Here is a 13,418-nt window from a genome sequence, read left to right as displayed (position 1 = left end):
ACGTCATATCAAAAAGTCTCCAAAATCACCTAAAATGTGCCGGTAGAGAAAGGGTTAAACAAACTACATACATAGTTATGATGAGGAAGGGTGCCTCTTTGAAATAAGTTTCAAAGTGTTACTCAGGGTGGGGCTCTATTTAATTTATTGTGAAAATGCATTAATTCTTTGAAAATCTTTTCTGTTCCTATGTATTTAACAAACTAACTACATGTACAAGCCTAGTTATACTGAGCATATATCATTCTTCCAGAATGGTGATTTCAAGGCCCCTGGATCAGGGGAGTCATAGAGGACAGGGGGGGGTCTAATTGAAAGTAAATTAATTACTCAAAATATGCTCCATTATATATAAATCAAACATTTATGATGAGGATTGATACCTTTTCAAAAATTGTGAAATGTGAGGACTTACACTTAGGTTTTTAAGGGGGTTTAAATTGTTAAAATGAAGGGCCAAGTCCCTTCACAAGGGGAGATAATCAAGAAAAGAAAAAAATAGGATGGGGTCATTAAAAAATCTCAAGAACCACAGGGCCAGAAAAGCTGTCTCTTATGTGGAAGCATCCTGGGGTAGTGTAGATTATAAATTGTCAATTCATAACCTCCAGGGGTAGGGCGGGCCACAAGAGGGAATCCAAGTTTTACATAGAAATATATTGAAAGAATCTTTTAAAATCTTCTCAAGAACCACTGGGCCAGGAAACCTGAAAGATATGTGAAAGCATCTTGGGGTAGTGTAGATTCTAGAGTATAAAAATTATGACAGGGGAGGGGGTAGGGGGCCACGATAGGTTTAACAAGAGGGGAAATCTGGTAAAGAACTGCATCACGAAAGTTACTCAGGTGAGCAATGTGGTCCATGGGCCTCTTGTTTGTCTTGACCTTTTTTGACCTCATTTTTCTCAAATTTGTTTTATTACAATTGAAAAAAAACGAGGAACTGTGAGCAATGAGCTCACTAAATGATACCCCCTGCCTCCCATATGGTTATAACTGATGACAAAGTCCATGTTTTGCTGTTGCTGGGAAACCCAAAATACGTGTCGATCAAAAAGTAAATTAGGAGGTCACAATGGCAATATGTAATAAAGATTCTGTGAAAGTTTCATTAAATTTCACTCAGTAGTACAAGAGGAGTTGTGGATAAGAGATGGGTACCCTAAAGCGTAACAGACGGACGTACGTACAGCTAGACGGACAAACCGATTACAGTATATCCTCCCACTTTTCAAGCGGGGGGTATAAAAAAACTGTTACATATATTATTTTTGAATAAGCTAAAGCAAGGATACATTACTTTTCAATTTTATCCATTCTTTTACCTTGACCTTCCCAGTGCATGTAGCTTTTGCTAGGTGTTGATACGAAAAAGATCCCTCACTGCTCAAAGGACCTGAGTGCCGAGCATAGGACAAAATTTGTAGCCCTCCACCGGCAAGTGGTGGCGTCTCAATATGAGTGAAAAATTCTTGAAAGGGACGTTAAACAACATACAATCAATCAATCAATCATTTTATACTAGGTGTACTTTTGTAGATTTACATCTCCATATTTGTAACTCCTTCGAAATTTGCAAAAATTACTTTAAATTTTAATTTGAATTTAATTACTACTACTTCTGATCTTGAGTACGTTTTAAAATTTTAATGCACTTTCAAAATAATTTCCAATCTTTTGCATAATCTTTAGAATATCACTTGTTGTTATTAGTAGCTAATTTATCCAAATATGGATAAGAAAGCATACAAACAATTTTACCTTGACTAAATCAGTGCTACATTATGATGTCATAGTAGGCGAGATGACGTCAATTTTAAAACACATGTTTTCGTAATATTACTATTTAGAGAAGTAATATAACACTAGAAAATGTATAGAAACGTGTATACATTAAGAAAATAAATGTTTTCATTTTTTTATGCTGTATTTGTCATTTTGATTAAATGAACGACCGATGACGTCATATGTGTATATCAAGTAACTTGGGAATTCACCATGTCGAGTAAAGAGAATTTGGATAAGATAACATGTACAAAGATTTGTAAAATAGAGTTTAAAAGCAAATATTATTAATATTATGTTAAATTCATATGGAGTTCAGTTAATTTAACAGGTGTGCTAATGCATTTTTATCGATTATATTCTCTTTCGAAGACAGTCAGCTACATATTATCCCGGTCGGCCTTCCCTCTGTCCTTTGTGACAAAAAAATGCAACAGAACAACAATAAGCTGGATATTTAAAAAAATAAAATTTGTACAGATGGAAAGTTTGCTCTCTAAAATATTTGGAAAGTGCTGCTAGAATCCCGAGTTAAGCATGGTTTTGCGAAAAAATTCAGTTCATATGTATAAAATTCAAAACATCGGGTAAGGTTTCGTGCAAATGTGTATAATTATTATTTTACTGACAGGACAGTGGGGTTCTAGCAGCACTTTTAAGGCAGAACAGATATTTTTCGACTATATCATGTACTCAAAAAAATTATTAACTCCAGGATATTGTTGTTCTATTAGCTTTTTTATTAAGGAACAATTCGCTATAAATAGAAGTCACGTGATGACGGGGATGTGGCGCACGTCTTTGCGTTAGACGCATTTTATCTCTACGCAAAAGTAAATAATAGTTCACTTTTATCAGCGGTCTTAGTAAATTATCAAACTGAATTTTCTTTAAAAAGTCTAAATTTCCCGAGAAATGGTTTCAATGCTTCCTTAACATACCTGCGTATTGGTTCCTTCTTCATCCTAACCAAATACATTTTTTCATAACAAGTAAGTAGCAGCTGCATTCCCATGATTTATTACGTGGGACCGTCCGGTTTAAAAGTTTAATTCCTTTTGATCAGCCTCTTTAATTACTTTTATCTGTAGAGCTCGCGTTCGTTATCTTTTGTCAGACTAAAAGTGCAAACTCATAACATCCATTTTATTCTTATATTTACTGCAATTTTTGTTATGATAATGTCTTAATACAGTTGATTTCTCGTTGATATTAGACCTAAATTATGCGCAGCCTAATTCCAAAAACGTTTATTTAATACATTGTCTAGCCTCTGGGATATATAAAACTGACTTATTGATAGACTGTAGAAATACCCGAAATACGGGCACACAGTCACAGGTTTCCTCACCACATCTTCTGATTGGTTTCTGTATCTAAAAATATCTTTTTTTCGCTGTTTGTCATTTCGGGCGCTGTCGTTACTTTGGAGATCGGAAAATGGTCAGTTGTCGTGAAATACGTACTCGATGATATTGCAGATATTTTAATAATCATTTTTAATCAGAAAATATAAGTAGTAAAGTTTAATTTACAATTTTATAGAATATTTAATTATCAAAAGTTAATAAAAACTACTACTGACATTACTTTGAATGCGACTTTTATTCCGATTTGTGTTAGGTAAAATGCTCACACTCATAAAACATTAATTTGAATATTTGGAATTGAAAATCAACATTCATGGTAATTTACATAAAATTCATCAAATCAATATTTTGATTAATGAAACATGCTGAGTACATAACTATTAGCCAATCATTTTCAGTAATTGATGTATATTTTGATATTTATATTTGGCGTTCTGTATACTAAACTGCAAATTTCTACAGGTACCCCACAAAGCAGCCAGTAGTTCTAAGTACAATTTACGATATGGGCGCTCTCTGTGTTATTATTTTAGTTTTGGTTTTTTTAGCGGTGTGCCAATCTACCATTATTTCGAGGAAATACACCGCACAACTGGAAATGGATAATAAGAAGTCAAATGAAGACCTTTTGGGAGAACACAACTCTACATCAGTTATAGAGTGTGCAGCGCGTTGCCAAAGAGAGTGTAATTTCTATGGGTTTAATCCACAGACGAATAAATGTCGGACCCACACGAAAGTTTTTAAGTCGGGGATGTTTAATGAGGGTGGTTGGAGATACTACTCACATGTCTGTATGTATATTTGTTAATTTTCTTTATTTCATTTGCCACAAATTTAGATTAATATTATGATTTTTTATCGCTCAGCATGACTAAGTAATAGTTTTCATTATTATTTCTAATCACTTCAATTTCTGTAATAAGAATACCTGCATTAAGGAAGTATATTTTTCTATTTGTTATTTCTATGGATTGTATATACATACCAAGATTTCATCATTATTTTCTATTAGTTCTTTCTATGGATTGTGCATACATAATGTGATTCCAGTACTATTTTTATGATTTTTTTATCTACAATGTATATACATAGTACATGTAAGATTCCAGCTTTATTTTCTATTAGTTCTTTCTATGGATTGTATGTACATTTAATAATTCGAGTATCATTTTTATGAGTTATTTCTGTGGAATGTATTTACACAGTATGATTTCTGTATTATTTTTAGTTATCTTTAATGGATTTTAATTTTTTCTGCTTTAGTTATTCCCGTAGACTGTAAGGATCTTCAATTAGACGGATACTTTAATTCAAGGGTGTATGAAATCTACCCCAATGGAACCATCACCAGTCCTGTCCAGGCATACTGCGATATGACCACAATGGGCGGGGGATGGACGGTTTGTAGTTTATTTTAATATTAAAGCACATTATACAATGTATTTAACACTCAATGTTTTTGTTGTTTAAAAGGATATAAACTGAAAAAATATGAATATTTTTAGATTACCCGGCATAGCATAACATATTGATCACACAACTGTTTAAACACATGATTTGCTATACGTGTTAAATTTAAAGGCAATCCAAAAACGAATTTCTGGATCCCTGGAGTTTAACAGGAACTGGACGGAATATAAAAATGGATTTGGTTCACCGGTACAGGATGTCTGGGTTGGTAAGTGTAAATTGTTTTCCAATGGGAACTTTTCATGCCTTCAAAGTTTGAAAAATAGGTGTGTCAGGTAATGGATGAAAGCGTAACAAAGATCTTAATTTAATACTAGGTAATATGTGATCTACGACATTTACATATCATGTCAGATTTATATATCAAATAAAGAGAAAAAAAAAGAAGAGAAGAAAATCATTTAGCGGCATATTTTTTATGAGACCAAAGTAAGCATAACTGTCTACAGACAAGGAAAATAATTTGATTGTTCATTACGGTAGAATCATATTTATAATAGAATTAATTTGTATTACAATGCGTTTTAGCTGATTAAACATACATCTTAATACAGGAAATGACGTAATCCATCAATTAACAAAAGAAAACTCCTCCTCCCTTTATGTTTCCATCACTCTCCAGAATGGTACAACGCTTTACGAAATATACGATAGATTCTCTGTCTCCGACGAAGCAGGAAAATATAAACTCTTTCTTGCAGGACCTGCCACGGGAACTTTAGTTAAGTGTATCTACGTTAAGTTCTTAAAATTAGGTTCCAATTACGTATATTATCATAATAATACTCTTCTGTATTGAAATAGTATTAAGTTGTCAAAAAAGAGAAAGATATTTTTTTTCTGATATTTTTCTGATATTCTGTATATGTTTTTATTCCATGCTAATTAAACATGTTTCATATTTCAAAATATCATTTGCAGATACAATTAACATATTCAGCAGATATTGAATCTGTTATTGTCAAGTAGATACAATTTCTAATTATACGTTTTATGTACAAGGAAAATTATGTTAATTTTTTTTTACAAACAAATCCAATATTTTCATTTCTTCAACATTGTTATTCAGCTTGAGTTTCCTGATAATTTTTGATAATTCACATTTTAAGTAATACTAAAAAAAATAGTTTACAGAGCATGATAGTCTGATTTTCAATGATTCACATTTTTACTACTACGGAATAGGAAGTTTACAGTGTGTCATTAATCTTAAATGTCGAAAGGTTTACGAAAATTTGATGATAGAAAAATTTGATCGGATAAAATAAAAAAAAAATAAAATAAACCTAAAAAGCCAAATTCAAAAGACCTCAACGCGTTTCACATTTGCATTTATTTAATAGGAAATCTACCATCTTATAATATTCACAGATACACCATATCTTATCTCGTTATTAATGATTTACTTAGTATTGCATGTTATACATGTTTAAAGGCACGGTCTCGGACAAATATTAAAATTTCATTTTTTCATGTTTTCTAAAATTTCCAGTGACCTTTACCCCCCCCCCCCCCAATAATACCATGCTTAAAAAATGTAACACGTCTGTTGTTTATTGTTACACTAGAAAGAATCTATGTGTATTGCGCAGTGTTTTGTTTTGTATTATTTTTATCTCTCTTTACAGGAAACAACACGTTAAACTGTGTATCTCAGACGTACTTCAGTATTAAAATTAATGTGATGTAAATTAATAATTATTATCTCTGTTATATATTTTCTCTAATTCTGCAGGTACCGGTATTATAGACACCTGGGATTCTAGGACTGAACTATATAAAAATTATCACTCTTTCCAGCACCTAAAGCCGTCTGTCTTAGAATTACCTCAGTATTATTAATGACGATTAGATTAAAAATATACAAATCAATTATCTCTGTGATACCTTTTGTTTAATTTTATAGGTGACGCTATGTTAGACACAGCTTATTCTTCCTTCAGTCTGTCTGGGATGTACTTCTCCACCCCAGACAGAGATAGCGACAGAGGTAGTGAATTTAACTGTGCTGCTTACAGTGAAGTTAGAGGAGGCTGGTGGTTCCACTACTGTCACCGGGCCTTCCTTAACGGTCCATGGTCCCCGCAGTCCTGGATCAACCCATGGTCTCCTACAGTAACGAGTGGGACATCAGTGAAGGGGACCACCATGATGGTTAGACGGCACTAAGTAAACCTTATTAAATCATAATAACATTTTTTTTTCTGTTTTAGTATTACTGTGAAAATTTCAGTTACATGTATAAAAGTTTTTCTTTATTGAAAAAATATTATTATACATGTATCTGTGAAGAATTAATTTTATTTTTTTCTAACAGAGGAAAGATCGACCATGGTTTTGGCAAACCCTCAAGAGAAAATTTTAAATTAATTTTATCTTTGAGTTCTTTTTTTTCAGATATTTAAGGGGGCCGACTATATTTTTCATTGCGCAATATTTCGCGCATCATAGTAAAATGAAGCGTATTTACTGTTTTAATGCAACCTTTTTCACTTAATTATTTAAATTAAACAAAATTTTAAAAAAAATTAGGTATAAAAATGTGATTACAATTTCATATAACTGATTTTTTTAACCGATTTTGCAATTGATAGGTAGGTTGACGTCATTGCAGTGTGTTTTTGACGTTATGATAATCTGTAGCTCTTAAAGAAAGGGGTAATAAAAATATTATTTAAAAAATAGTAATAAACATACGCTCTTGAAATTTAAAAGATAGAAATTTGAGAATATCTCCAATATTTTTATTATGTTTTCAAGTGAATCCATTGTGTACGTCATATTTTGTAATGTTCTATAAAAATTGTAAAATTTGCTAATTTTTTGCATTTTGAGATGCCCCCTCTGGTAACAAGACGGTAGAATTTTGTGTTTCTTACATATATTGTATAATATAGTATTACTCATCAAATATTATAGCTTGAACAAAATGTCTATTGTAGTATTTGTATAATTTGCTTTAGAGTGCTAAGAATGGGCATTTTCCCATATAATCCTATAGTTAATGTACCTGTATTTTGAGACGATCCCTCAAAAATAGCTGGACAGTAGATTTCCCCCAAACTTTGCATGTACACTGAAGTTTATGTAAATTATATATGGTATGAAAATGAAGAGTTTCGCATTTGTAGTTTTCACACAATAAAACTACAGTCGACCCCCTTAACATCAAGTAAAAAACATGTAAACAAATATGTTTCCGGTAAAGGAAGGGCGTTGAACTGTTCTGTTTTAGCGATACTGAATGAATTCAGTAAAAGATGTACTTTATATGTGTTGTAATAAATTTGAAAATAGAAATATTTCGTTGTTATTTACAAACACTGATAAATGGAGATGTCTGGGCGGATAATTAGGATGTATATTGCTTTATTGTTAAACCTATTACAGTGGAACCTGTTTAATCCGACACATTTGCAATACATTTAACTGTGGTGTCCGCCATTTTATTTCATTTCTCATTTATACTTATCACAACGATCTTTACACGCTGCAATGCTACACTTTATTTATTCCGACACATACATTTGTAATCTCTCTTCCCTGTATAAGTCTAATAAGACAGGTTTTATGTAATAAAGAATTTAAGATGTTTATAAAAATAAATTAGGTATATTTGATTATAATGTTTTGAAGTATAATACGAATACGTATAAGATTATGCTTCTCTAAAACATACCTTTTTTCCACCCATACATTATTTTGAATGGATGAATATTTATTATCCATTAATCTACTATACAAAACCCACTTAAATTGATATTATTAATTTTAATATCATGGGAAAATAAGCTGAAAGGTTGAGGTAAGACGTACTGAATATTTCTTTCCACAAATCTACTTATACCATAAATATATTTAAATAGCTTGAATTTTAGGTGCGGCAAGAAACGCAATGATACTAGATTCGCAATGATACTAGATTATTTTCTGAAGATCAATATCTTTTACTCGTACATATTATCATTTGAAAAACAAAAAATAGATTTTTCTGTTCTTGAATGCACAAGACACGTCATAGTAAACTTATATCGATACTGCAATTTTTCTTTTTTTATTTCCAAACACCAAAAAAGGGGTCAAAATGTTCCAATGTGTAATAGGTGTTTTATTCTTAAAATGTTAAATGTCAAAAATGTTCAATGCCGTGCAAAAGCAAAGTTATGAGTGAAAATCAAAATAATTAATTATTTAAATTGATTGTTACCTACGTTAGAGATAATTCAAGTATTCTAAATAAAAATCAAATTTGAAAACAAGACAAGGATTTAGAAAAAGTAAATATATAAGCACTGATTTATTATTTTTTTTATAGATGTAGTCTAATATCTCCAACAATCTGTGCAAATGGATTTTAATAACGCACGCTGGTGCATTACTCAATATGTTTGCAGATATCTTTGTATTTCTAAGACTACATCTATAAAAAAAATGATTCATTGCTTAAGTAATGACACAAACATTGATATATGTGTTAATTTTTTCTCTATAGTGCGATGTCTAGACCAAGGTACATAAATAAAAAAAAATGTAGACTACAACTTTGAACTTTAAGTTTAATAAATAGAATTTTTTCGGATTTAATGTTAAAGATTCAAGATGTGTTTCTGAGACAAAGGTGGTCTCCTATGCACCTTATGATGGATGTTGTCTTTTGCAGGTCAAACACCAAGGTCAAGATATAATTAGTTTTGGTATCAACAGAAAAGTTTTTCACAATGAGTCTACCTTCGAGAAATAAAAACCATAAAAGCAGCAACATATCAATAATTATGACCAAAGTTAGAGATTTTCAAAAGAAGGCCAAACTGGACAAGGTCAAGGAGTCAATATTAATGATGCCCAAAGGAATTTCACAATGATACACAGGTGAACTATAAAAGTCACGGAATCAAACATTCCCAAGTTCTGAACAAAGTTTTTCAAAAGTAGGTCAAAGTCTGAGATCAAAATAATAGGATAGAAAATAAAAATATACAATTGGTATTCCAGAGAAGCTCTTACGACAAAAAAAACCAGTAAACTAGTAATCCCCTAGCACTTATAATTCAGGAGATACTGTCAAAATTTAAAAGTTTTAAAAAGTTGGTCAAATCAATCAGTTCAAGGTCAAAGATCATTACTGAGGACTATGATATCACTTGATTTAACCGTTCAATAGCTATAGCTAACGTTAAAATTTTTAAAATTTCTGTAAAAGTGGGTCAAACATAAAGATCAGTCAAAATGTCAAAAATACATGTAGCCCAGAAGAAGTTTTTACACGTGGAATACACCAATGAAATATTAAATCCGTAGACCATTTGACCAAGCTTAAATTCCAAAATGAAAGTCAAAATAAAGAATAAAAATTAAACCCAAGTATGGGGCCTTTCATAATATATACACCTGTGAAATATGAAATCAATAGCTCAAACCAATTAAAGGCTGCAGTCAGGGCTAATTGATTTCCCCACTTACAGATAAGTCAGGAAAGAAATCAAAAACAAACAGACAGATGGACTGACTGTCACAGCAAAATATATTTGCCCGTTATTTTTTGGATCAATGATAGAAATTTTAAAAACAACACTTTGTGTTAAAATGTTTGTATGTATGGTGAGGGGAGATCCCAGTCAGTTTCCTTGGGAAAATAACTAAACAATATAATGCACTGTCTGTCTTTGTGTACATGCTATTCATAGTTTATTTAAAACATGAGGATTAACCTAGATCTCTTCCGAGGAGACGAATATACGATCCGAGGATAAATCTAGATGTCTTCCGAGGAGACAAATATACGATCCGAGGATAAATCTAGATCTCTTTCGAGGAGACGAATATACGATCAGACGTAGACTCCATTTAATGATTTAGAACTTTATACACCATGCTTAATGAAATTATATAACAAAAAAATAGTAGCAAATGTTTAATTTTAAGAAAATGAAATATTTTTCTTACAGAACACTCTTCTGGCTCCAAATAAAATGGAGAATCCTCACAAATAAAGGGTAGTTTTAGTCCGTCTTCTCCTGTATAGTACGTGTAGTTTCTCTCAGTCACCCAGCTCCACCTACCGTCGTTAAGATAACCAAAAGGAGGCCAAAGATAGGGTCAACTGCCGTCTCACTCTCATCGTTAGGATTCCAGTTCTGATACGTCATTACACCAATTATCAAAAATGAGTCTTTCATTGTCGTCAAATGTCAAAACATTGGCACGAAATGCAAATGAACCGTTGAGATCAACTTCTGCAGAAAAGGTCATGAAAAAAATAATATCTTCCTCAAGTTTGAAACAACACCGATACAAAATAGTTTGTTGCTTAACATCCTGTATACTCTAAAAATATTAAATTTGATTTGCTGTATCAAAATTCAATAGACCTTTAAAGGGAATGTATCCTTTCTTGCGTTATGGCATATGTAACGATAGAATATTTTCTAAAGAGCAAACCTAGGCCAAACTATATTTCAATTTGAAGAACAATGGAAAATAAGTACCGTAGGGTGGTGTTCGATTCCACAATAATGTTTTTTTGGATGAAATTAGAAATTAACAAAACTGATACACTGCGAAAATATGTTTTCCAGATTTAATGTGCAGTTTTTTAATCTAAAAGTTTAAAATCAGATATGTAGAAAGCAAAAAAAAAAAATTATCTCACTTTTTATCAAAGGTGTTTAAATATAATCTACATAATTTTTTATGAAAGTGTATCTATTTTTTTATTAAATGCATGTGAGAGAAATTTGACAAAAATATTTTTATATTATTGTATGCATGTGATAAAAATGAAAGCTTATTATGAATAAATTGTTTAATTAGATACCGAGATATATGTGGTTTACGCCTTAAAACCTCCCAAGAATCAACAACATGTAATAAAAATTGCTTTAATGACTACATTATAAATGGTAAAATTATGTGATAGTTTGATAGCTAAACCATAACATCTACTATATTCTTTAATTACCAGGATGTATGCGGTTTACGCCTAAAAACCTCACATATCCATCCCCATAGCAGAACAGAAGCTCTTCACCCGGCTCTACGTGTCGTGACGTCATAAAAAGATGATGCCCTCGTACGAGATAGGAATTACATTTTCCTGTTGGTATCACAAGATGAAATAACACCATTCAGTCGACGGAATGGTAACTAAATGCCCACTGAATGGTCACTGACAGGTCACTGAAAAGTACCTTTCCCGTGACTTTTCCGTGATCATTCCGTTACCATTCAGTCGACTGAATGGCAGGCACATTTCAGTGACCTTTCAGTTATCATTCAGTTGCATGTTTTAATTTAAAAAATCGACTTTCTCTTTAACTTAAAAATTTTATTTCACTTTTTCTTGATTTAATAGCATTTAGTCTGCATACTTGCCAATGAAAAATGAAAAATAAAATAAATGCAAGAAAAAAAAATCTTGCCCAAAGCCAGAGTCGAACCCTGGTCTCCAGCGTGAAAGTCCGCGACCTTATCAATTACGCTACGACTTCTTATTGTTATTTGAGGAATTAAAATCAATGAATTTGTAGAAATCGAAATGGAACATGGTTCACCTGTTGTATCGAGGAGTTGCGATGTGTGTATATCTTGTATATCTTTTGTATATTCTATGTTAATTGTGCGGACTTTGGGGACAGACTAATTAATTACACATCTTTTATCGGGATGATGACAATTATCGGCGACGGGCATCTGTTCTTTGCAAAGAAATCTTCTCCTCGGAGATCGTTTTAAATTGTCTATCTAGAAAATTAGCAAATTATTTTAAACTGTATCTTTTTAAAAGCTTTAATCTACAATATTAAGTTTCTTCCACAAGAGGCATAAAAAAATGATTTATTCTAATCCTGTAAAATGATTTTATAATGATGTCTTTCAAAAGCTGAAATATCCTGCGGGTTTGACAACTGTCATATACAAATTTTAATTGTTAAATTCAAATTAATCTGTTGTTTGAAAATTAAAACAATTTAATAATTACAGAAACTAAAAGAAAACCAACTTAATGAAATAAGAAAAATAAAAATCTTTAAACTCATATATTTTCTATTGTCAGTAGTCATTTCGTCATGATGCAGATTTTATTTGAAAAATAAATTATGTCAGAAAGGACACAATAATAAGAAACGAAATTTATAATATCAAGGTTCTTCCCGAAAATGATATTAATTAAAATATTTCTGTCTCATCGTTCAATATAAGATATTTCCATGAAAAATATAATAACTGTAGAATGTATTAGATTGACATAGGAATAATAAAATCTATATTAGAGCTGTAAAAAATAAGACAACATTCTCTTTGTCTTTCTTTAAGATCGCATTATGATCGAAAGCCTCCAATTCTTTTTCAGATTGATTTCTAATTAATTTAATAGCTTATTGAATTAATATTTATTACTGAATTAGAGACTTACAGAAAGAAAAAAGAAAACACTTATACGACATTTAATTGAATTTTGATTCGAGAATCGGATCAATATTTTTTATCATTTGAAGATTTTTTTTGTTTTTTAAATCTACTAGAAAATTAAATATCATTTTGAATTTTCTGAGTCCACATTTTTTGAATTTTACGAGTTCAGTTGAACTGTTATCATTTATTTTGTAGCATATAAATAAACAATTGTTAAGACATATTTTGAAAGTCTATAATCGCAATTTAAAGTTATACCAGGGATTAAATGACATATCTGACCCAAAAAAAAATACAAGATCAAGTGTAGATTTACATGATATTTGCTATATTTATACGTTCAAATAAAATTTTTCGCCGAATTTGACATTAAATATC

At 31.2% G+C, this 13,418-nt stretch overlaps 1 protein-coding gene across 1 annotated transcript; it reads left to right on the top strand.

The window, feature by feature from the left end:
• Positions 1 to 3,753: 3,753 nt before the first annotated feature.
• LOC134229829 (fibroleukin-like) lies at positions 3,754 to 6,782 on the top strand (the record flags this gene model as incomplete). Its single annotated transcript, XM_062711622.1, has 5 exons — positions 3,754 to 3,949; positions 4,422 to 4,558; positions 4,740 to 4,836; positions 5,183 to 5,356; positions 6,535 to 6,782. Coding segments are annotated over exons 1-5 (852 nt in total), but the record flags the coding sequence as incomplete, so codon positions are not given.
• Between the last annotated feature and the right edge of the window lie 6,636 nt (positions 6,783 to 13,418).

Source organism: Saccostrea cucullata, unplaced genomic scaffold (genome assembly GCF_032062105.1).
Source record: "Saccostrea cucullata isolate Sc308-1 unplaced genomic scaffold, CSIRO_AGI_Scuc_v1 ctg4444, whole genome shotgun sequence".
NCBI classification, from domain to species: domain Eukaryota; kingdom Metazoa; phylum Mollusca; class Bivalvia; order Ostreida; family Ostreidae; genus Saccostrea; species Saccostrea cuccullata.
This window is presented reverse-complemented; position numbering and strand designations above follow the sequence as displayed.